Source organism: Theropithecus gelada, chromosome 1 (genome assembly GCF_003255815.1).
Source record: "Theropithecus gelada isolate Dixy chromosome 1, Tgel_1.0, whole genome shotgun sequence".
Taxonomy (NCBI): domain Eukaryota; kingdom Metazoa; phylum Chordata; class Mammalia; order Primates; family Cercopithecidae; genus Theropithecus; species Theropithecus gelada.
Genome location: NC_037668.1, coordinates 140,051,782 through 140,077,557, shown reverse-complemented (window position 1 = coordinate 140,077,557; position 25,776 = coordinate 140,051,782). Strand labels below are relative to the sequence as shown.

The window sequence follows — 25,776 nt, the reverse complement described above, 5'->3', positions numbered from 1 at the left end:
ATTTTCCAGAAAACAGAAGTCATTTGTTTCTCATGTGAATCATTTCAGAAATTACAAAAGCTCACAGAAATATCAGGTCTACCTTGTAAGAATTATTTTTGGTACCTTTACATGAGTAGCATTCTATATTTGTTTCCTAACTAACATTCTGCACCATTCATAGTACTTACACTGCCTTGTGGATATTTTTGACCATGACTTATCCTCTCTACACAATTAACAGCCCCATTAAGACCAAAAATTTTCAATTATTTGTTTCTCTCATATCACGTAACATAGTACCTTAACAGGAGTACAAATAATTCCAGTTAACTATAGCATTTCTTCTCTTAGATTAGAACAGCATCTGCTTCTTAGAAATTCATGTATTAATGAAATAATGCCACAATATTTTTCATATATGAAATACCAACTGACTTCAAAGATACTGCTATTTAACACCATCTTCAAAAGACTCCTTAGAATTTTTCTACCTTGCCTAGATTATGAAAGCAGGAATGCCCAATGTTAACTGAGAGGCAATGCCCCAAAATATGCACATGGGCAACCTGACAGGGCACTATCACGCTTCCAAATGCAGAAAAGCACAGCCAAGATTAAGCTGTAAAAATCGTGGAACAGGTTTGGCTGCTGCTGTGTGTTGTGAATGGTCTCATCAGACTGGAAGTGGTTCCTGCAATTCATCTCTTATCATCAATGGAAAACAAGACAGACTATTAAAGCCTCTCTTTATTTTTGTTTTAGGAGGAAAAGATTCCACACAGAGGTATCAAAATTTTTGACTATTTAACATCCAGCAAATGCTTCTTCAATTTATAAGCAATAAAGGATAAAAATTCATGAATAAAGATAAAGTAATTACATGCAAATTACTATCCTCATGTAGGAAAGCATGCAAATAACCAGAGATGACATCCTCAGATCATTGTAGCACCAATGAATAAAGATCAAGCCTATTGTAAAATAAGCCTGGAAGAACTGAAGTCACTAGCTGGACATGCATCAGACAATAGATTATAAGGTGCCTAATTGCCAGAGACACAAGGATGCAAAGAAAAGGGAATGAAAGGCAGACAGAATATAGTGTCTGTATGACAACAAACTCCAGGCTAAAATAACTTTCTATAAGACATGAAACCCATATTTATCACAGAAATAGTATCTGCCTCTTTTTAGCCATTTAATCATTCCCACCTTGAAGCAGGACACGATATCTTAAGTTCCACAACGTAAGACTAAATGCTGTGCTCATGAAAAATGAGGCTTCAGGTATGATTACGCTAAAGCAGCTTTCCCAGACAGTTAGTGAACAAGAACTTAAAGGTCACAGAAATTAATATATTAAAATGCATTTATTATAATTTAGTATAAACAATTTACAAATCCACATATATGAATATGTAATTCATATATAATTATGAAAAATCACCAAAAAAATCACAAAAATAAAAATCACAAATGTACTAAGACAGAGCTAGAAACAGCTAGTAACAACAGTTAGTGCTATTAAATAGATGGTGGTTACAAAGCTAATTGCTGGGCAATTTTTACATATTAAGCATCAAAAAGGCCATCAGACCTACATTTTCCCTTTCGTTGACAGATGATGAGAGCAATTAGGAATAATTTTTGCCACTTCTGTGACTTGTAAAGTCCCACTTCTGGCCAGCCCTCCATGATGTCTTCGTGGGGGAGGAGAGAAGATGAAATACAGAAAGGAAAAAGACAGGAAGAAAGACTTCTCTGTTACAGTCAAAGCTAGGCATGTCCACCAACACTGAAGGGACAGAAAATATGGAATAATCAAGCCCATCTGACAGACAACCTCTAAGATTTCTTTGCTTTGCTAGGCTGTTTGGAAAAGATAAAAAGACTATAAAAATTCCATTCTTAGTCAATAGCTGTCCCTGCTAAGTTGTGACAGTAGTTTTCAAAGGTCTTATTCCTAGGATCCACTTATACTCCTAACAATTATTAAAGACACTAAAGAGCTTTTGCTTATGTGGGTTGTATCTATCATTATTTACTATATTAAATAACTAAATTACATGTTTCAACTTTTAGGAATTCAGTTTTAAAATAACTAAAAAGCAGTTACATAAAAAAATAACATTTTAATGAAAAATAACTATTTCCCAGAACAAAAAATATTAAGTGATTAGAATGCCATGGTTTTACAAATCTCTTTAGCATTTAATACTAAATATTAAATAATAATCCAGACAGCTAGATTTTTTCATTTGCTTTTGTATTCAGTATGCTGTGGCATGCTGTTCTGGCTGAAGTACAATGAAGAAGATCTCTTGAAAGGGTCCAGAGGGGGGCCCTCAAGAGTTGCCATGGACCACACTTTTTGAATCCCTGAGTTAGAGGTTTAAATTCAAGATTCCCAATTTTACACCTGATTTAACCCAAAGGAATTTAAAACATGGAGAACCACCAAGAACAAAATAATCTAGGCCTTATTAGCTCTAATGATTAGGACATCTGTAAACTTTTTTTTTTTTTTTTTTAAAGACACAGGGCCTCACTGTAGCCCAGGCTGGAGTGCAGTGGCACAATCATAGCTTGCTGTAACCTCAAACTCCCAGGCTCAAGTGATCCTCCTGCCTCAGCCTCCCAAGAAGCTAGGGCTATAGGTGTACGCCATCATGCCCACCTATTTTTTTTTATTTATTTATTTTTTTGACAGAGTCTCGCTCTGTCGCCCAGGCTGGAGTGCAGTGGCGCAATCTTGGCTCACTGCAAGCTCTGCCTCCTGGGTTCACCCATTCTCCTACCTCAGCCTCCCAAGTAGCTGGGACCACCATGCCCGGCCACCACGCCCGGCTAATTTTTTAAATTTTTTTATTTTTTAGTAGAGACGGAGTTTCACCATGTTAGCCAGGATGGTCTCGATCTTCTGACCTCATGATCCACCCGCCTCGGCCTCCCAAAGTGCTGGGATTACAGGAGTGAGCCACTGCACCCAGCCATAATTTTTTATATATATATATATTTAAAGACAGGATCTCACTGTGTTGCCCAGGTTGGTCTGAAACTCCTGGCCTCAAGAGATCTTTCCAAAAACACTGAGGTTACAGGCCTGAGCCACTATGCCTGACCCTAGTGAGAAGAGAATCAGCCTGGCCTGAGGTCTGTAAACTTTAAGAGGATAAGCTACTATCAAATATTCACTCAAACTTTCCTTTTAGTGACTATGAATTATTAGATATAATTTCAAGCATTAATCAACACAAATATTAGAAGATAAAGCTATAGTCATTTTCTGGTCCCAATTCCAACCCAGAACTTCAAGGTTGTTCTTGTATGTAAATGCAGGATCAGAAAACAGAAGCATAAGGGGAGGGCAACGAAAGAGAACAGAAGAGAAACATCCTTCCAAGAGAGTCTGGCCCTAACACATCCACGGTAGGTAAAGAATACCTAAATACAGTCCTTGGGAGAACTGATATTAGTTACTCAAACAATTTTCCTTAGAGTTTAACTGTTTCACAACCCTGGTTGAGAAAGGCTAAGGAAGGGGCTGAAAATTGAGGCTTTGAGGTGTAACAGGTAGGCTACAGGATCTGGAGGCCTAATTCAGTAGCTCCCAACCTTTTCAACAGCTAGAAACCCTTTTATACTGTAATTAACCCCCTTGAACTCAATATTTAGAGTGAATCTGCCCAAATAAAGTATATTTACCATTAATCTTAAGAAATTAATGAAGTTTCTTTTGTCACATTGTGAACTATTTAAAGCCAGAATTGTGTCTATGTACCTTTCTTTCTAAAACCTGGACTAAGGCTCACAGAAAAACTCAAGCTGAATTACATTTTCATTTTTACCTGTTTCTCCCAAAGTACTGATTTTCTTCATATAGTAGAAATAATTTTAGGTGTCACACACATTACATTCAAACATACATGATACTCTCCCAGAGGCCTCTTTTTTTTTTTTTTTTAAGATGGACTCTCGCTCTGCCGCCCAGGCTAGAGTGCAGTGGCGCGATCTCGGCTCACTGTAACCTCCACTTCCTGGGTTCAAGTGATTCTCCTGCCTCCGCCTCCTGAGTAGCTGGGATTACAGGCATTCACCACCATGCCCAGCTAATTTTCTTATTTTTAGAAGAGACAGGGTTTCACCATGTTGGTCAGGCTGGTCTCGAACTCCTGACCTCATGATCCAACCGCCTCAGCCTCCCAAAATGCTGGGATTACAGACGTGAGCCATTGCACCTGGCCGAGACCTCTATTATTAACATGTGAGAATGGGTAGCCAGAATTCTTTCTTAATGAAAAAGTTACGAAGTACAATCAGAACCACATTAGTTTTCTGTTTAAATTCACCTCATTCTACCATTGTTTGAATTTTCTTCTCTATTTCTGCCTCTACTCAGGAACTGAATGCTTAACTTACAGCCTTCAGCAGCTCCCTTTTCAAACCACAGCTAGCTTTCTGGAGTACAGCTTTGCTCACATTATCACTCTTGCTTGACAACTTACACTGAATCTCTATCACCCAAAGGCCCTCCTTGATCACCTACCTTTCTGAATTTATTCCCACCAGGCCAAATAATTCCCTGCTCTACAAACACAGCTTATTCTTCCCACTCTTTGTACATGTATGCTATTCCTCAGGCCTGATATGGCTTTCCCCTTTGTCTTCCCATGCCTACAGTATGCCCAACTTTCAAAATCCAGACCTGAAAGTCAGCTCGTCACTAACATGTTCCCAGCTGCTCCAGTGAAAAGGCGGCTCATCCCCTTCACACACCCAATACAGTATGTTATCTGTCCTCAGACTGGGTTTCTCTTGTATGTTACGGTTGTGTCTTATCTCCCCTGTGAGAGGAGAAAGAAGATCCATGAGGACAAGACTTGTGTAGTTTGCCCTGGTATACAGATGCACTCAAATGATGGATGAATTAATTTTTCTATAGGAAAAAAAAAAAACCACCCAAAAGATATGTCTTTACTGGACAGTTAAGACAAAGCAGATGTTGGAGAAAATTTGTAAGTCTACCTTTTTTTCCCCCTCTAAGTTAATCCACATAGAATTTTCTTTTTTTTTTTTTTGGACATTAGCATTCAAAATAACATTTTATAGTTTAATACTATGCCATTGCCTTGTTTAATTCCCATGATATCCTGACATAAATATTCTCATGATTCACATTTTATAAATTAGGAAATAGCTTTAGAGAAGGCAACCTGCCACCGGAGGAAGAGACAGAACTAGAGTCTTTTGACTCTAAACTCAAGTTCTTTCTACTAAATCACAATAAAGTAACATTTTACTTAAAAACACAAAACTAAAAGTAAATTCAAGTTTTCTCTTTCCTAATTTCTCATTCTAACTAACTTCCCTCAAAGGCATTGTTAAAAATGCTTCAAAGATCTTGAATTGAAGGCCAAACTCAATAAAAAGAAATGGCCTAAAGGCTCAAAAACCCAATCCTCTTTGTGCCTCCCTTTCTAGGTATGGACAACCTGGGGAAATCCCATCTCTCCAGGTCAATCCTCCTAATTGGAAATTGGGAGTAACAACAGACATATTAACCTCACATTACTGTGATTCACAAAAGGGGACAACTGTGAGAGGTAAGTATGAGAATAAAGGAGAGCAGGCAGACATACAAAAAGACTGTCTCCATCTACCCAATCCCCAAACCTGTTAGTCATTTAATACTTAATGAACAGATTTTTTTTTTTTTTTTTTTGAGACAGAGTTTTTGCTCTTGTCACCCAGGCTGGAGTGCAGTGGTGCGATCTCAGCTCACTGCAACCTCCACCTCCCGGGTTCAAGCAATTCTCCTGCCTCAGCCTCCCGAGTAACTAGGACTACAGGCGCCCGCCACCATGCCCAGCTAATTTTTGTATTTTTAGTAGAGATGGGGTTTCACCATATTGGCCAGGCTGGTCTCGAACTCCTGGTCTCAGGTGATCCGCCTGCCTTGGCCTCCGATAGTGCTAGGATTACAGGCGTGAGCCTGCCGAACCCAGCCGAACAGATAGATTTTATAGGGTTCAAAATGTTATACCCGGTCATACAGATAGGTTTTATAGGGTTCAAAATGTTAATCCTCCAATAAGATTAGTTGTTTCGCAAAGCTAAACTAAAAAACTTTGTCCAAGATTATCTTTGGGATTCTTTTCAGGTCCAAATTTTTAAGATTTCATGAAAGCATTAATAAAGAACCCCAAATGCAGTATATCCAGAACCAAATGTGTTATCTACAGCACAGTATTTCCTCTTCTACCCTCTTCCACTCTGTCTCTGGTTAACAGTACCATCTTTATCGGGGTCCCAAACTGACACACCTGGTCATCATTTTAAAACACTGTTCTCTCCTTCCTGGCCTGCCCATTACATCTTACTGACAAAGAGAAAAGAGGTTGAGTTCTAAGATCTCGGTACAAAAGCCACTAATGCCACTATCTAGCTGTGGGTCCTTGCACCACTACAGTGACCTTCTGTAAGTGCCAATCTCATTTCTAAAACAAGGATAATACCACCAACCTTGTAGGGTTGTTATAAAGATGATTGGTTATGTATATGCCAGATTAAGACCAGGCACACAGAAGGTGACCAATAAATAGATCACTATTCGTGCCTCAGAATGGCTTTAATTTCTATGTGAGGACAAAGGTAGAAAGCTAGAACACTGCCATGGCAGGTATAGCCAGCACTAAATGAAAGCTGGTCACCTCCTCTTCATTCTGCTCCTCTCCTCTACTTTGTCAGTTCAGGCCTCATCTTTCTCACCGGTATTATCACAACAGTGTCCTGAATTGATCTTCATGCATGTAACTTACATGCTCCCCACACTTGTCCTAAAGCACAAACTTGATCATATCAATCCTTTATTTAGCATCCTTCGATGACTCTTCACCACCTCCATGATAAAATGCATACTCATCAGCACCAGGCCCTTCCCAACCTTATCTCTTGGGATGCCCTACTCCTGACCCCCACCACATAAATTCTCATGTCCAAGCCACATCATAGTGTATTTGTTATTTCCCGATTGCTCCATGCTCTCATGCTTCCAAACCTATCTAGAATGTTCTATCACTGATGCCCTCTCCATTCTTAAAAACATAGCTGAAACATCACCTTCTCTTCAAAGCTTTCCCTGACCCTAGAATTTTCTTTGGTATTCCGAAGGCCTTTCTTCATACTACATTTGCAAGCCGTATCCTAATTTTGCTGGCCTTGTTTCTGGCAACTCTAGCCCAACTGTGACATCAGGCAAGGGACAGGATTTATCTATCATTTTCGTATTATTCCCAGTGCCTAACACAGTTTGTAAAAAATACATTTTATTGAAAATATTTTTGTGATAAGTTTAATATTGTTTGCATTAATATCAACAATCTGAAAGACTAAAAAACAAAACTGTCACTATAAAGTATTTCTAGAAACTATTGAGATTTTTTTTAATCCTATTAATTCCAAACACAAAAGAGATTTTTAAATGCTGTGATAAAACTCATACAAATGCACATATTGGAAGGTACGTCAGGCCAAATTATCATTAAAAAATGAAATCTCAGTATTATAAAACCCGAAGAAAATTTCATCCATAAGGAAGGTATGACTTTTGACTATGTTCTCACGTTCAATAGATTAAAAAATAAAACCCAGCAAAAGTAGTCTTTCAGATAATGGTAAAATACTTATTTTGGGGTGTTCTTTTTGAAAAGGCATGTTTCATCTTGGCTGAGAACAAAAGCAGTGGGATTATCTTATGGGTTATGCATATAATTTTCTTTTTTTTGGATTTAAAAAATTATTTCCTATTTTCAAATGATTTAAACATTTTACAAAAATATAACAGTTGGGCAAATTTGCCTCCACCAACTATCACAAAAATTAACTTTGTAGTTTATATAATCCATAACTATTACCTACAAAAATCTATAAATACTGAATAATAGAGAAATCAAAAATATCACTTTAGGTAATACACCCATTTAAAATTGAATCCATTTCCATGGAGAAAGGAAAAAATACACAGTAGCATTTGGTATAAAAGGAAGAGCACTAATTCAGCTCTTTTTCAAAAATGTTAGAACATGTGATTTGTGTTTTTTTAACTTCCAAATATAACTCACTGTATTTAGCACCTTCTGTACTTTCCAGTATATTAGATAATTGCATACCAAGTTAAAAACAAAATAAAGGAAAACATTTCTGCCACCCACCATTTTCATTAAAAAAATGGAAGTATTACACAAACACACAGAGCACCTCGTAAAGGTTGGTATGACTAGCCCCCCAGAAAACTGTTTTTTATAAATTTTAAAAATTTGAGGATTTAGGGGACATGGGAGAAGAGGAAATGAGAATTATGTGATTATTGGTTTTAACACAAAACGTGAGCTAGTAATTTTCAAATTCAGTTCTAGAGAACCATGGAGGTGTCTCAAAGGTTGCAGATCCTGAACCCCACATCAATTAGAGAAGCTCCATATTTTTTGTCCATTTATAGACTGAACTACCAAATATCTCATTTGCACAAAAATCTCCATAACTTTTAAAAGTCTGAAAAATCACTGAGAAGGATTAGCCGATGACAACCGTGGATAATATTGATATTAGCACCTAATGAATAAAAATACAAACAGAAATGTTTTATATGGAAAAATGTTTTACAAAGTGGTAAAAACATTAAGAAACAGGCAAGACTAGTATTTGTAGTTACTTTATCAATAAGTTTATTCTGCTTCTCATCAGTTTTATCAGGCTACAGTTTGTAAAGGGAAGGGACATGTAAGTTAAGCTTTTTCAACTTGCTTTTGGAAGAAAGACAGTAGATGATTTCAGCAGCGAACTGGCTGTGAACCCAAAGCAAAGATTTTTGGCAGGGTATGACCAAGCTGAGAGGCGACATTAGTGGGTATGTTTGTTTAGATAAAGGGGAGGTGGCCCATATAATGTTGGGGTAGGGTACATAGCTTTTCTACATTGGAGAATCTGCGTAAGAAATGATATCTATTCCCAAGAACACTCCTGATTCTTAACATCTTACTCTCTCCTATGCTTCTACTTTCACACTAATTAAGGCCATCAAAAATAAGAAATAGTACTTAACTACAGTAATTTATGAAAAGTCATTTTCTAAGTAAATCAGACTATTTAGAACTCAGCCATTCTATATGCTTTGTTTTCCATGATGAAAAAACTACAGAACTAAAAGCTTCCTTGCCAGTGACCTGATCCACAATACCAGGAGGAAGCTGTGACGGACTCATTTCTTCCATTATCTCTCTTTCCTCAGCCCCTAGTATGAGTGGTTGAGATTGTGACTGAGAAAAGAATAAAGTACCAAAATCATCTAACAAGAATCCTATTTTTTTCCCACACTAAAATGCTTGTGTAGCTTATGAAATGATGGTCGATTTTACTATTTGCCAAACTTTCTATAATGTGGAACATTGTTTCTTAAAGCTTATTACTTTACAATAGAGAATGTAATTGCGTCTCTCCACATTGATTCATTAATTTGAAAAGATCAAGATAAAAAAAAAAAAAAAAGGCTGTGCACGGTGGCTCACGCCTGTAATCCCAGCACTTGGAGAGGCCAAGGTGGGCAGATCACTTGAGGTCATAAGTTTGAAACCAGCCTGGCCAATATGGTGAAACGCCATCTCTATTAAAAATACAAAAATTAGCTGGGCATGGTGGTGAGTGCCTGCAATCCCGGCTACTTAGGAGGTTAAGGAGGGAGAATCACTTGAACCCGGGAGGCAGAGGTTGCAGTGAGCCAAGATCGCGCCACTGCACTCCAGCCTAGGCAACAGAGCTAGGCTCTTGTCCCAAAAAAAACAAAACAAACAAACAAAAATCAGAAAAAAAAAAAACAAAAACAAAAACTACATTAACTGGCATTTGCATTTTGAAATCAAACCATATGACTACTCATTGATAGAAACAATCCTTTCCATTTGGCTAAAAACTAAAAATCAAAAGTCAATGACAATAATAATAATGTTAACTACTTTTAAAAAAGGAACATTTAGTTCTTAACATAAGTTCCTAATATCAGTAACATTTAGTTTCTAATATCAATGGATACTCTTTTGAAAGTTCAGAAATAAAAACAATGCTAGTTTGTTCTGAAACATGGGAAATTCAAATGTCGTACATCTACTCTCCAAACTTTGGTACCTTAATTATTTATCATGTAACTGACCCATCCAACAAGATATTAAGAATCACAATTCTAGTTTCTTCTCTATGGTAAAACTACGGTAAATGAAAAGCAATTCTATGCCTATGATAGTATGCCAATAAAATACTGACACCTGCAAGAGAAGTACAGAGACTCAGAGAAATGACCTACATACAAGACCGTACAGACTTTCCTATGCTATTTTCTGGACTTAGAGACAAACCAGGCCAAGTTCTAGTGGTTTATTTTCTCAAACTAGACACAATATGCAAACTATGTATAAGTTATGTATTGATATTAATTTCCTTAAAAGAAGATCTGATACAAAACATCTAAAGCCATAACAACTTTAAGTTTTTGCAAGATCCCAAAATGTCTTCTTGCTCTGAAACTAGTATTTGACAGACTAACACATGAGCTAGATGCTTGAATCCTTTTTAGTATAAGGCAACATATAAATTTTTAATGTATTTATAACAGATTTTGATATTCTATACTTTCAACAAAGTATCAAATTTTCATCTGACTGCAACTCCTTCCTCTTAAAATATATATTGATTACAGTACATTTATATCATTAAAATCATTACTAAATATACAATATAGGCAAGAGTAATCATATTTGTGTTTTTATACGTAACAATTATTTTCTGATTATAAAATCTATCTCTTCAAAGAAATAACCACACACTGGTACATTTTTCTATTTTTTTAAACCAAGACAAAACTAAGCTTATCCTTGACATATATATAGTTTTTAAAAACTGGGATTTTTAAAAAAAGTGATTTCTACATATCTTTCTAACCAATATGCATTATCAGAGGAGATGCAATTCATGACTTGTACCACCTGAGGGCACTCCTAAAATCTTTAAAAAACCAAGAATCACATTTTTACCTACTAGGAAAAAGACCTAGTCCTACTTCAAGTTCATGGTTTGAAAAACAACTTTCAGAAAACATGTGCTTCTTTACACAAAGATGATAAATAAGCATAATTCCTATCCACTGCATAGTCTCTGGGCTTCATGTACTCTCAACAAAAGTGTTTCTAAAGCAGGATGAAACACATCTAAATACTTCAAATAAAAAGGTTACAAATTAAAGAGAACTAAACAACTCACAGGACTGTCTTTCTAGATTATACATTTATCATCAGTAAAAAGTTGATATTTCTATAGAAAATAAAAATTCAAGAACTACTTCAAATATATACAAGATCTAAAAGTTAACAAAAAGATTTGCTCTTTAACATATACACGGCACTTCAGATCAAGAATACAAGTAAACCTTCAGTTTTGCTTTGTCTCTGGAAAAAGAAAGAAAATACAAGTAAACCATGGGCACCTTACCTGTTTCCTGTGAATTTAACACTTCTAAGGCATGCATCATGGCACTTGCGAAGACATTGGCATCCTCTTTGCTGCCAAAGTTGAGACCATACACCTGTCTAGCATCTCGCCACTGGTGGAAGGTCTGTGTAGCTTGATTGTACTTCAATCCTTTAGGAATGGCACAATTTATCACGACCTAAAAAATAGTAAGTCTTTATAAAGTCAAACCAATAATTGCAAAGTCAAGGATGTCAACAAATGCTGACTATATATTCATTCAAATGTGTTCCTAATAGACCTTGACAAAAATGGTTTAAACAATTATCTAGGGTAAAATCTACAGAAATATCAGTCTGATAGAAGTTAAGCTTTTTGCTGATTACAAAGGTCTGCCATAAAACAGTAAATCAGCAAAACAAAACAAAACAAAATCTATTTTCCTCATTAAATATATTTTAACTTGTTTGCTGAAGTTTTACAAATACAAAAAAGTATACACAACATAAAAGTGTATCTGTGAATGTTCACATGAAGTCAGTACCCTAATTAAGAAATCAAACAGCAACACCAGAAGCCCATCTTAATTCCTCCCACCTCCCAAAAGGTACTAGCCACACTTCTAACATCATAAATTACTACATTTATATGAAATCCAAAACCAACGTATCAATCTGAGGAGGGTCTTGAGTATCTATAGGGGTCTTAAGTATCTTTCATTAGATTTATTTTCTATTATTAATCAAGTTTTGTAGGTTTTTAGATTTTATAAAAATGGAGTTATACAACATGTATTATAACGTATCTGCTCTCTTATCCTCAAAATTGTTTGTAAGAGCCATCCACTTGTTGCATGCAGCTGTGGTTTGTTCATTTTCATTGCTGTATGGTAGTCCTTTGTATAAATCATGCTTATTTAAGCATTCTCCCATTAATGAACATTTAGATTATTTGTAGTTTAGATTATTAAAAATTGTGATGTTATGAACTTTCTACTGCATGTCTTTTGGTACAAACAAGCATTCATTTTTGTTGGGCATATACCCAGGAGCGGAAATATCACAGGACATGTGTATGTTCAGCTTTAGTAGAAAATTCCAAGTAGCTTTCCAAATTGGTTCTAGTAATTTACACTTCCACAAGAGTATACAAGAGCTTGTGCTACTTCCACATAACTATGCAACATTACAACTGGTACTATCAGTCTTTATTTTAGCAATTCTGGTGGGTATGAATGCTTTATCACTGCAGTTTTAGTTTGCATTTCCCTGATTTTTATTAGCTATCTAGATGTCTCTTTTTGTGAATATCTGCTTGAATTAAGTCTCTTGCCCATTTTTCTCCCGAGTTGTCAATTTTTTTCTTCTTTGATTTCTAAGCCCTTTATATATTCTAGATATGATATCATTGTTGGTTATCTATGTTGCATATATCTTATGCTATTCTATGAATCACCTTTTCACTCTTAACGGTTTCTTGATGGATTTAAGTTCTTCACTTTGATTCTGTTCAAATTAGCAATCTTTTTCTTTATAGTTACTGCTTTAGTGCTGTTTAAGAAATGTTTCTCAATCACAAGATCATGAAAATATTGTCCTATATTATCTTGCAAAAGCTTTATTATTTTACTTTTCACATTTCTATCCCCAATCCAGCTGGAATTGGTCTGTGCCTATGGTGTGAGGTAGGGATCAAGTTTGCTATTTGTTTCAATATGGCTGTAAAAATGATCCAGCACTATCAATGTGCTACAGGTTTGCCTGCAGCACATAAATTGTCTATGTGGCTCTATTTTCTCCTACAGATCAATATGCCTTTTTGCCAACTCTACAATGTCTTAATTGTTGTAGCTTTATACGAAATCTAGATGACCATTAGAGTGTGTCTTCCTGTTTCATTCTTCAAAATTGCTTTGGCTCTTCTTAGTCCTTTGTGTGTAGCTAGTTTTACATTCTGATTATCAGTTTCTGTCAAAGAAATTTTGGGGACGTTGAGGTTGCATGAAAGCTAACATATCAATCTGAGGAGGTTCTTAAGTATCTTTATGGGGGTCTTGAGTATCCTTCATTAGATTTATTATTTTCTATTATTAATTGAGTTCTAAGTATTAGAATCTTCTATTATTCCTAGTAATTTACATTAAGGTTTTTTCCTCTAAATACACAACCATGTAATCTGCAACTGACAGCTTTATTTCTTCCTTTCCAATCCATGCACGATGTATTTATCTTCATACACCTACTAGAAATCACACTACAATGCTGAAAAAAAGTGTTCATAACAAGTATCTTTATTTCCTGATTTTAGAAGGAAAGCTTTCTCAATTAAACCGTTAAAAGTATGATCTTTCACACCAGGCGAGGTGGATCACGCCTGTAATTCCAGCATTTTGGGAGGCCGAGGCAGGTGGATCACTTGACGTCAAGAATTCAAGACCGGCCTGGCCAACATGGTGAAACTCCAGTCTCTACTAAAAATACAAAAATTAGCCAGGCGTGGTGGCATGTGCCTGTAATCCCAGCTACTTGGGAGGCTGAGGCAGAAGAATCACTTGAACCTGGGAAGAAGAGGTTGTAGTGAGCTGAGAGTCTGCCACTGCACTCCAATCTGGGCAACAGAGTGACACTCTGTCTCAAAAAATAAATAAATACATAAATAAATGACCTTTCATGTAATAATCTTATTGATACCTTTTATCTGGGGAGAAACCCTCCTATTACTTGACAGCTAAGGGTTTCCATCATGATTGAATACTGCATTTTATCGAGTGCTCCCCAACATACCTTGAGGTGACTGGCTCTTCTGTTTTTTATGCAGTTAATTACACTGATTATTTTCTAGTATTCAACCAACCAACCTTACATTCCTAGGATAAACAACATTGGTCCCCACATATCAATTTTTATAAATCTCTAGATTTGTTTGATAGTCCTCTGTTTGAAATTTTTATATCTACTTTTATGAATGAGATTAACCTCACTATTGTATTCATGTATTCATTGTATTAATGCCAGGTTTTGACAGCAAAGTAATGCTGGACTTAAAATGAACTGGCACTGTAGAGTTGGCAAAAAGATAGGCATCCTGTTTGTGTATTCTCTGGAAAAAAGTATGTAATATTGGTGTTCTTTAGTTGTTAAAGGTTTGGTTGAAAAGGACACCACCAGTAGAGCCAGCTAAACGAAGTTTTTCTTCCTTTTACTTCTTTTCATCATAGTCTTAATTTCTTTAAAGTGTTTTCCTAAGAATTTCTACATCTACATTTTCAAAATTACTAAAATAAAGTTGCTCAAAATACCCCCCTTAATCACTTAAATGTCTCTAAGATTCATAGTGATGTCACTTCTTTCTTCATAATGGCTATTTAAACCATTCTCTTTTTTTTTTCCAAGAGCTGTCCCTCACAAGGACTTTAGAGACAAACCTCTCCTTAGTGTGTTTCCTTTCTATTGCATTAATTTTGGCTCTTATCTTTATTGTTACGCTCTTTCTGTTAATATTTTATATGGCTTTAATGGTCTATTCTTTAATTTCTTGAGATGCATCCTGAGTCTGGCTGAAAAGTCAACAATACTTATTTTCCAAGATAACATTTCAGCCTCTAAATTTCACTTTAATCAGAAGTTTAGTAGCATTCTGCTGGTGTTAATATGTGGCATGTTCATCATTATTTAGCTCAACTAATTTTTCTTATTTCATTGTGATTTCTTCTCTGACTCATGGACTATTCAGAAAGGTATTTCTTAACACCTACACCTATGGGATTCTCTATTATCTTACTTCCAGATTAATTCTGCCGTGACCACACACTTTGTATGATTTTAATCCTTTGAAATTTGTTGACACTTTCTTTAGGGCCAAGCATACATACAATTTTGAAATTGTGACATGTACATTTGAAAGGTATGTGGTATATATGCCAATCAGGGTAGGGAAGTAATTGTATTGTTCAAACCTTCTATATATTCTTACAGGCCTTTTTCTCTGACTGCCTGTTCCATCAGTTACTAACAGAGGTAAGTTAAAGTCTCCTGCTGTGATTCGTACATTTGTAACCAGAACAAGAGAAACTTTGACACCTCTGGTTCCAAAATGGCAGTGCAGAAGCAAGCTATGGCAAAAATCGCAATTACTTTTGCATCAACCTAACAGTTCTCTACTCTCCCCGCCCCCTCCAACAAAACAAAATCAAGTACACAGCACCAAAATTATCACCAGCAATATCCCACAACTTAAATAGGAGTAGGACACAGTTCCTGGAGACACAAAGAAATAAAAAAGCTCTCAGCAGACAGTAAGATAATCAGACCTCCATATCCACAATGGCCCTCCACACAGCCTGCTGGCACCAAGCATGCAGAAATCTTCCCCCAACTCACGCCTTCTACACTGGAAAAAGTGAGATCAAGATAAACAACAAACTTTTCCACCATCTTGGGTTCATGGCAAAAGACCCATCTGTCATCTCAAACCATGGGAAGCACTGGGAGTTCCAGAAGGGAGAAATATCCCTAAGAACAGCCAGAGACAAAGTGGGGAAGCAGGACTAGCCCAGAAAGTCTGCTCTGTAACTTGGCCAAAGGAGACACTGAGTCCAAGTGGCTGTTCAGCAGCACCATGCTGTTGGAGGTTTGTTCCACAGGTCTCCTGGGCATGAACCCCTAGCCAGCCTTCCCACACTACCAGGACATCCCCATTGGGACCTCCTCAATTTGAGATGGGTAGCACTCTGATTGTTTACTAGAACCTAGGCAAATCTGAACTTTTTTTTTTTTTTTTTGAGATAGGAGCTACCCCAAGGCTGGAGGTAGCTCATGCCTGTAATTCCAGCACTTTAGCAGGCCAAGGCAGGTGGATCACTTGAGGTCAGGAGTTCAAGACCAGCTTAGCCAACATGGCAAAACCCTGTCTCTACTAAAAATATAAAAATTAGCCAGGCGTGGTGGCACACGCCTGTAATCCAGCTACTTGGGAGATTGAGGCAGGAGAATCACTTGAAACGGGGAGGCAAAGGTTGCAGTGAGCTGAGATCAAGCCATTGCACTGCAGCCTGGGTGACAGAGTGAGACTCTGACTCAATTAAAAAAAAAAAAAAAAAAAGATTAAAACATTATGCACATTTTACTATAACGTAAGGCTGGAGTGAAGTGGCTATTCACAGGCACAATCATAGGACATGACAGTCTTGAACTCCTGGTCCTAGGCAGTTCTCCTGCCTCAGCCTCCCGAATAGCTGGGACTATAGGCACAAGCCACTGTGCCCACCCTCCTGATGTGGTTTTTATAAATATTGGGGTAAGGGTGTCACGATTCTTTAGGAGATACTAGAAACCCAAAGCTACTAAAATTTAACATTATCAGAAAATTGGAAGACCCTTTTAAGGCAAATCAATATCCCTGCTTGGCAAATAGCTTAAAATGGCAGACAAGAGAAAAGATGTGTTACATCTACTTTTTCAATTGTTCACAACAGAATGTTAGAAAAAGTTGTGGAAAATATTACTAGGATCAAAATTATATAAACTACTGTTTCATTTTCCCAATATAAAAATTTTAAATCTGGGGCCAGGCGTGGTGGCTTACGCCTGTAATCCCAGCACTTTGGGAGGCCAAGGTGGGCAGATCACGATGTCAAGAGATTGAGACCATCCTGGCCAATATAGTGAAACCCTGTCTCTACTAAATATACAAAAATTAGCTGGGCTTGGTGGCACGTGCCTGTAATCCCTGCTACTCGGGAGGCTGAGGCAGAAGAATAGCTTGAGGAGGTTGCAGTGAGCACAGATCACACTCCAGCCTGGCGACAGAGCAAGACTCTGTCTCAAAAACAGAAACAAAAAAAAATTTTTTTAATCTGAATTAATTCTTTCACTCATCTAACCATTGAGGATAGACAGTACTACAAATAATCTTTAAAAGTATTAAAATTAAGTATTTTCAGGCTGGGCGCAAGGGCTTACACCTGTAACCCCAGCACTCTGGGAGGCGGAGGCGAGTGGATCGTGAGGTCAGGAGATCAAAACCAACCTGGCCAACATGGTGAAACCCTGTCTCTGCTAAAAATATAAAAATTAGCCAGGCGTGGCGGCACATTCCTGTAATCCCAGCTGCTCGGGAGGCTGAGGCAGGAGAATCGCTTGAATCAGGAAGGTGGAGGTTGCAATGAGCTGAGATGGCGCCACTGCACTCCAGCCTGGCGACAGAGTGAGATTCCGTCTCAAAAAAAAAAATTAAATAAGTAAGTATTTTCACTTAATAACTACTTATTGGCTGTCCACTGAGCATACTGTCAGGTTTGGACTACATCATAATCCTAAATTCTGTGCTTCAGATCCAGTGAGCTTGAGTCTAGCCTGGAGGTGATATTCCATCTTACACATGCCTATCCATTTTTAGCCTGACCATAACAGAGTAAACACTGCAGTAAACACCCACACTTCCTTGTGACCTGGCTCAACATCTTATCCTGTCTATGAGGTCATCCATGACCCTTTCTCCTATCTTCTCAACAAACTGATGATGCTTTTATGCCCTCACTGTGCTCTATTCTATACTTATCACAACTGAAACATTTAACTGGGGTTCTTTGCTTATGTGCTTAACATCCCCATCCTGCCTTAGCCTCCTGAGTAGCTGGGATTACAGGTGCGCGCCACCACGCCTGGCTAATTTTTGTATTTTTAGTAGAGACAGGGTTTCACCATGTTGGTCAGGCTCTTCTCAAACTACTGACCTCGTGATCCGCTCGCCTTGGCCTCCCAAAGTGCTGGGATTATAGGCATAAGCCACTGCACCCAGACAACATCCCCATTCTTTACTGCATCTTTCATTCAAGGTCAGGAACGATATTCTAATATAAAACCCAAGCATAGTACCCATAAGCACTTAATAAATGTTAGGTTGGAAAATGAAGTATTTTAATATGCTTATATAATATATTTATATAATTGTACATATTCAATTTTACAAGTAAATGGTGGGTGGTTTTAACAGCTCTTACTATAGAAAGTTTAGATGTTTAGTAAATTATAACAACATGTGCCCACTTACAACAGACTGATAACCATTAAGATATGTAAGAATGATGGCCAGCCACAGTGGCTCATGCCTATAATCCCAGCTACTCAGGAGACTGAGGCAGAAGGATCACTTGATCCCAGGAGGTCAAGGCTGCAGTGAGCTATGGTCAAACCACTGCACTCCAGCCTTGGCAACAGAGCAAGACTCTGTCTCAAAAGAGGCCAGGCACGGTGGCTCACGCCTGTAATTCCAGCACTTTGGGAGCCCAAGGCGAGTGAATCACAAGGTCAGGAGATCAAGACCATCCTGGCTAACACGGTGAAACCCCATCTCTACTAAAAATACACACAAAATTAGCTGGGTGTGGTGGTGGGCACCTGTAGTCCCAGCTACTCAGGAGACTGAGGCAGGACAATGGTGTGAACCCGGGAGGTGGAACTTGCAGTGAGCCGAGATTGTGCCACTGCACTCCGTCTGGGTGACTGGGCAAGACTCCGTCTCAAAAAAAAAAAAAAAAAGAAATGCAAGAATGGAAGAAAGAAAACCAATTATTTATCAGATTTATTCTTAGGGGTGGTGTTTTTTTAAGTATCATTATATTAATAAAATTATATTTTCTAATTATTTACTACTTATACAAAAATGCGAGTGTTTTTTATATACTGATCATGTAACCAGCAACCTCACTGAACAATCTTGTTGGTTCTAATAGTTTATCTGCAGATACTCCTGGGAGATTTTTATGCAGACAATTACATCATTGGTGAGTAACCAGCTGTTTCTTTCTTATCAATTCTTACAGCTTCTATTTCTTAAACTTTGTATGGCTAGGTTATCTAGTACCTCATCTTTAACACTAAATGAAAACGGTTAGAGCTGAAATGCTCAATTTATTCACAAGTTTAATGGAAAGGCTCTCGACACTGTACGATCCTGTAAGATACCTGATGTATGCTTCTATTATCCACCCATATCAGCTTAAGAACATTAATTTTATGCCTAATGTGATGAGAACTGTTATGTATTGATTCAAATTTTATCAAATGCTTTTTCCAGAACCTCTTGCTTTTGTAGGTTTTCTCCTGGGAAATAACATTAGTAAGTTATCTAATGTTAACCATCCTTATATTACTGAGGCAAACAGCGATAAGCCCTATTTGATCAAGAAGTGGTTTTGTTTTGTTTTTTACTCATTACTACATTTGGTCTGCTAATATCTTATTGAGGACTATTATATCTAGGTATACATTCATAACTGAAGACTGGCTCCTCTCCCAAACTTGTTCTATGTTTTGGATATCAAAATTATACAAGCCTTATAAAATATCATTCTCTACAATGGTTACATAAAACAGAAAACACAGTGACATTTTAGATCTCATTTGTAAATGCTCTGTACTCTCCTGCAGCTTTTTAAAATTTGGGGGGCAGATTATTTACTATTGATTTATTTCATGATTGTAGGTCTATCATGTTTTCCTACTCTTCAGTTTTAGAAAGTTACGTTTTTCTACAAAATGGCCCATTTATTGGCATAAAGTTTTTCATAATATTTTATTTCCTTAGGTAACTATAGTGGTATTCTTTATTTCATTCCTAAAATTGGTTATTTGTACTGTTCCTTTTTTTCGTTTGATTCTGCAAGTTGTTTTTTTGTTTTTTTGTTTTTTTTTTGACATGGTCTTGTTCTGTCTCCCAGGTTGGAGTGCAGTGGCATAATCACACTCACTACAGTCTCCACCTTCCAGGCTTAAGTGATTCTTCCACGTCAGCCTCTCAAGTAGCTGGGACTACAGGCACACACATTGCACCTGGCTAGTTGTTTGGGTTTTTTGTTTGTTTGTTTTTTGATTTTGTTTTTTCTTTGAGATGGAGTTTCACTCTTGTTGCCCAGGCTGGAGTGCAATGGCACAATCTCAGCTCATTGCAACCTCTGCCTCCCAGGTACACGTGATTCTCCTATCTCAGCCTCCCAAGTAGCTCAAATTACAGGCATGTGCCACCACACCCAGCTAATTTTTTTTTTTCTAGTAGAGACAGGGTTTCACCATGTTAGTCAGGCTGGTTGCAAACTCCTGACCTCAGGTGATCCACCCGCCTTGGTCTCCTGAAGTGCTGGGATTACAGACATGCACCACCGCGCCTGGCCTGTTTAGGTTTTAAAAAATAGTTTTGTAGAGACAGAGTCTCATTATGTTGACCAGGCTGGTCCTGAACTCTTGGGCAGGCAATCTTCCTGCCTTGGCCTCTCAAACAGCTGGGATTATAGGTGTGAGCCACCATGCCAGCTAGTTTGTCTTTTCAATGAAGCAGCTTTTGTATTAACAAATACTATTTATTTTTATTTAATTAATATCTTTCTAATATTTTCTTCTGCTTTCTTTGGGTTAAGCTCATCGTTTTTTAGTTTCCCTTTTTTTCCTACTACATACAATTAAGACTTGCGCATCTAAGGACACAATTAGATGTCCTACAGGTTTCTATATGTAATATCACTCAGGCCTCAGTGTTTTCTTATTTTCTAATATTCATAATAATTTCCTCTTAATGTCACAATTTAGCACAGTTTTAATTTTGTAATGTTTTAAGAAACATTCTACTTGCCAATATCTAAGAGTCATAAGATAGTTTACTTCTCCTAGAAATAAAAATTTTAGTATTTCATATGCAAATTTCCTAGCTTAATCTTCTTTCCAGGCCGGGCGCAGTGGCTCACGCCTGTAATTCCAGCACTTTGGGAGGCTGAGGCAGGCGGATCACCTGAGGCTGGGAGTTCGAGACGAGCCTGACCAACATGGAGAAATCCCATCTCTACTAAAAATACAAAATTAGCCAGGCGTGGTGGTACATGCCTGTAATCCCAGCTATTCAGGAGGCTGAGGCAGGAGACTCGCTTGAACCCGGGAGATGGAGGTTGCAGTGAGCCAAGATCACGCCGTTGTACCCCAGCCTGGGCAACAACAGCAAAACTCCGTCTCAGAAAAAAAAAAAAAAATTTCTTTCTGATTATCTTCAAATATTCTTTTTCGTTTTTGTAAATATAGGATTATTCATCAGTACTTTTCAAATAACCAATTCACTAAATTTACCAAAAATGTAGTTACTTTACAGCTATTAGTTTGCAATGTTGTATTAAGAAGGTTCAACAATTTCTACAAAATCTTAATTGTCCAGTTTTCTTTTTCCCCCCCATAATTAACATCTTGGGGCATATTTGATTTATCTCTGGCCTAAGTCACTGCTGGAACAAAGACAAAGATGAGAGAGTGCTCAGCAGAACCTGACTACAAATGGGACAGAGGGGGCTCTTGGTAAAAAGCCTGAGAGACCAGAAAAAGGCTGTGCAACACAACAAGGAAACTGGAGCCCAGAGGAAAAGGCAGGAAGACTAAGGAGGGGAAAGAAGAGAGTAAGAGGGCGGGGCACAAGGGAGAGATAGGGAGAAGGCAGCCAGAGAGGGCAGAAAGAGGGGCAGGCCGAAACCGTTTGTATAAATGGATAAATGTGGTAAATTCAGTGAATTGCTCTTTCTACAGACTGACTCAGAACTGTGAAAGTTCATCTCCACGCCAGCACTGCATTTGTTTTTACCACATGCCCCAACAGTTTCAGTGCTCTACAACCAGTGTTTTCCTAATTTCTTGGCTGAAGTTGCTTAAGTGAAGGAGTTTCTCATTTCTCGGGGGAGCTTCTAAGTCAGCTAAGAAAGCAACAAACTCCTTTGCTTCCCTGTGCTGATAGGAGGATTTCTCTTAGCCCTCTTTCTATGGGGTGTAGTCCCTCTAAGACTGCCAGTTTTTTGTTTGTTTATTTGTTTGTTTGTTTTTGCCAAAATACCAGTTTCACAGCCCAAACTCTCATAGGCCCACAGTCCCTATATGCATACATGACAAATCTTACCAATCCATAATCACCATCCTAAAACCCAAGGCTAATGCAGCATCTGTTCACACCATGCTACCACTCAATGTAGGGGAAACCTAGGAACCTACCTTTCTTTATAAGAGCTCAGCTGGGCAATGAAGAAGAAAATTTGTTACATTCTTTCTGCATGTGCAGCAGGATGATTTTTAAAGTCAGTTGATTCCAACTTCTTTGGTAAATATTTTTTCCCAAAGTATTTTGTAAATCTACTCTTTACAAAAGTTCTTACTATTAGTATATAGTTAATGCTAGTAAGACCTTATCTGCCTTTTCCTCTATCTACTGCTCTTGATCTGTTAAGGCCCAAGAAATCAAGTAATCAGATAATCCAGCTACTTTCTAGGAAATCCGAAGCAAGGAATTAGTAAAAGCTTAGCTCTCGCCCCAGACATGAACTGCAAAAGTCGAACTATTCCAGCAACCTCAATACCTACTATTTTTCTATCATATGTGAATTTAACAGTATTTTCTGAAACTATTTATACTTTCAACTCCCTCCTCTAACCCCATACCCCAAACTTTGCAGGAAACGAATTCCATAAACATACATACAATCTGCCACTTAAGTAGAGTTTTGTTTCTGTTTGTCCTTATTTTGCTTTAGATTTCAAAAACTAACTAACTGAAGGCCAGAAAATCTAATGAAAATTCATCATAAAAGAACTTATATTTCTACTTTTGTACAATTTTTTCTAAATCATTGTTTAAGTTCAGGCTTCATAAAAGGTAGAAAGGGTGGAGAGACAATTTTATATTCAGTTTTTCCCAGAGAGACTATTTTGCTTAGAGTTTTAAAACTACTTTATTTTACGGAATATACCAAGTCCTTTTGTAATACTAAATCATTTTTAACAAGAATTGTAGTAAAGCCTTACCTGATGGTCCTGAATCTTCCTGCCCACCACTCTGAATGTGTTGTTGCCTGTATGGTGATAGATATGAACTCTGCTGAACCCAGTTGAGCCACCAGCTGGCACCCACTTCTTATTGGCATCATCATAAACCATCACAGCAGCTCTTGCCTGACAGATACTCTGTTCACTGTAAAAATAAAATAAAATATTCAAACTTACAATATTAAATACGCTAAGTGTTCCACATAGCCACATAAACCTAGAAGTCAGTCAACAATCCGTGCTGTTACTGGGTGCTGGAAACAACAATGGACAAGACAGAGGCTTCCTACCTTTATGCGTAGAGTCTAATGGTGAAGACAAACCAAAAAAAAATAAAGTATGATTAAAAGACCAAAAGGAGAGCAGGATCCATGAAGAACACTTAGATAAGCAACACAACAAACGGTTTCTTCTAAATTTGAGTATCTAATTCATTCACTAAACTGAATACAACTATTATGTTGGTTCAAAAATAATTGCACTTTTTGCTATTTTAATGGTAAAAACTGCAATTACTTTTGCACCAACCTAATACAAGTGTAAATTAATCATCTGCTTAATTGCATACATGTTTAGTATATTGATGACCTGTCTGTGATAACACCTTCTTTACTAAGAAAATTATTTTTATTCCGGGCTTGCTTTAAAGTCTGTAACAAAAAGTCTGATAATCAACCATCTGCCCCTTGAGACATAGAGTGGCCGTTAACAACCAATGGATGGCAGTGTAACTAAATTCCTCATTCCCCTTGGGCAAGATAACATCCTATGCTTCCAATTTCTTCATTTAAAAATGAAAATGTAAAATGAGATAATTTCTAAAGACTCCACTATATTTTAAATTCTAGCCTCCACGGATAAATATTAAAGGGGAAAAGGCCAATTCTTAAACATTAGCTTCATCTATCTCAATTATTTGTTGCCAAGTGAGACTGAGATACACAAATAAATAAAACAGAGATGCCGGGCATGGTGGCTCAATGCCTGTAATCCCAGCACTTTGGGAAGTCAAGGTGGGAGAATAACCTGAGGCCAGGAGTTCAAAACCAGCCTGGGCAATATATCAAGACCCCATATCTATATTTAAAATAAAATATAAAGATAATCTCAATTTGATCTTAAGCAATGGGTTCATCTTTCAAATATTCTAGGGTATTAGAATAGTTACATCAACTCTATGCTATTAACCCAATTAAAATAACTCAACCTCAATACAGACAAACCTTCTGATAACTCCTGATGACTTAACAGTCGTTAATGGAAATCCTCTGAAGCAGCTCATGCAACCATATCCTTCACAAAAGCACTGCTTATTCTACCAATTTTATCTCAAAAATTTTAAACAATAAATCATGTGGGTTCTTTCCTAAAAATTCTCAGAAACAGAAAGTCTTCCTCACACTCTCCCCTCTTACTCGTGCATCTGCCCCACCTCTTAACCCATCCAAGAGAGATAATGAAATGCAACTTTGCAGGAGATAGCGTTTTATTCTTGTCCTTGGTGACAGAAGATCACTGAAGGCCTAAAGAGGTCACAGCGCTGAGTAATAAAATTGCTTCAGAACAACAGAGTTATAATTATTTGTAATTTTCCATTAGAAAAATGTTTACAAAAACTAACTTGTAACAGTATTTGTGCAGCAAACCCACGGTAATGTCTAAATTTTTATGCTGCACTGACATTTTTGGTAAAATACTTATGGGAATAAAAACAAGCCAATGACTAAAACTTGAATTATTTTTAAAAGATGGATTAAAGGGCATTTGTCAGTAGCAGTTGAAAAATCTCTCCCATCATTCACAACAGAAATATTTTTTATGTGATGACATTTACATAATCCTATGGAAAGATTACATGAAACAAGCTAAGGCAAAGTGCCTCTTATACCTTATAATTCAAGCAACAAATTTACTGCTAAATGTAAATAACAATTCAATAAACAAATCTAGAATAATACAGGATAGTATTTTCCAGTTTTCAAATAATATTTTTGCAGTTACATTGTTTCCAAGATTCCCAAGATTCCCAAGAAATAATGTCTTGGGGTGTGGGGGCTGGGGAGGGACAGCATTAGGAGAAATACCTAATGTAAATGATGAGCTGATGGGTGCAGCAAACCAACATGGCACATGTATACTTATGTAACAAACCTGCACGTTGTGCACATGTACCCTAGAACTTAAATAATAAAAAAAAGTAAAATAAAATAATGTCTCTTTAAGAAGTGTCATTAAGATCACATAAGCTAAAAGAATACCTCGTTTTGTAAATAGGTCACTTCATGCTTCAAAAAACATTTTTAAGTATAAGAAATCTAAAACAAGAAAAGTTAGCTTTAATGGCCCAAAGTTTTCCTCTACTTTTTTTCTCCAAATGAACCTATCCAAGTAGCAAAGTCAAAACTGCAAAAAAGTAATTTGTTTTCTGATGAAGATGAAAAGA

The 25,776-nt window shown here is 37.2% G+C and overlaps 1 protein-coding gene across 3 annotated transcripts in view; it reads right to left on the bottom strand.

The window, feature by feature from the left end:
- The window catches only part of ENAH (ENAH, actin regulator), a 157,215-nt gene that overhangs the window by 49,354 nt on the left and 82,085 nt on the right, over nucleotides 1-25,776 (bottom strand). For all 3 annotated transcript variants that reach the window (XM_025383767.1, XM_025383773.1, XM_025383777.1), the window contains exons 2-3: nucleotides 23,313-23,478; nucleotides 11,515-11,692 (exon numbers count right to left, since the gene is read on the bottom strand). In XM_025383767.1, the coding sequence (XP_025239552.1) occupies nucleotides 11,515-11,692; nucleotides 23,313-23,478 (344 nt within the window). The remainder of the gene's footprint in view (nucleotides 1-11,514; nucleotides 11,693-23,312; nucleotides 23,479-25,776) is intronic.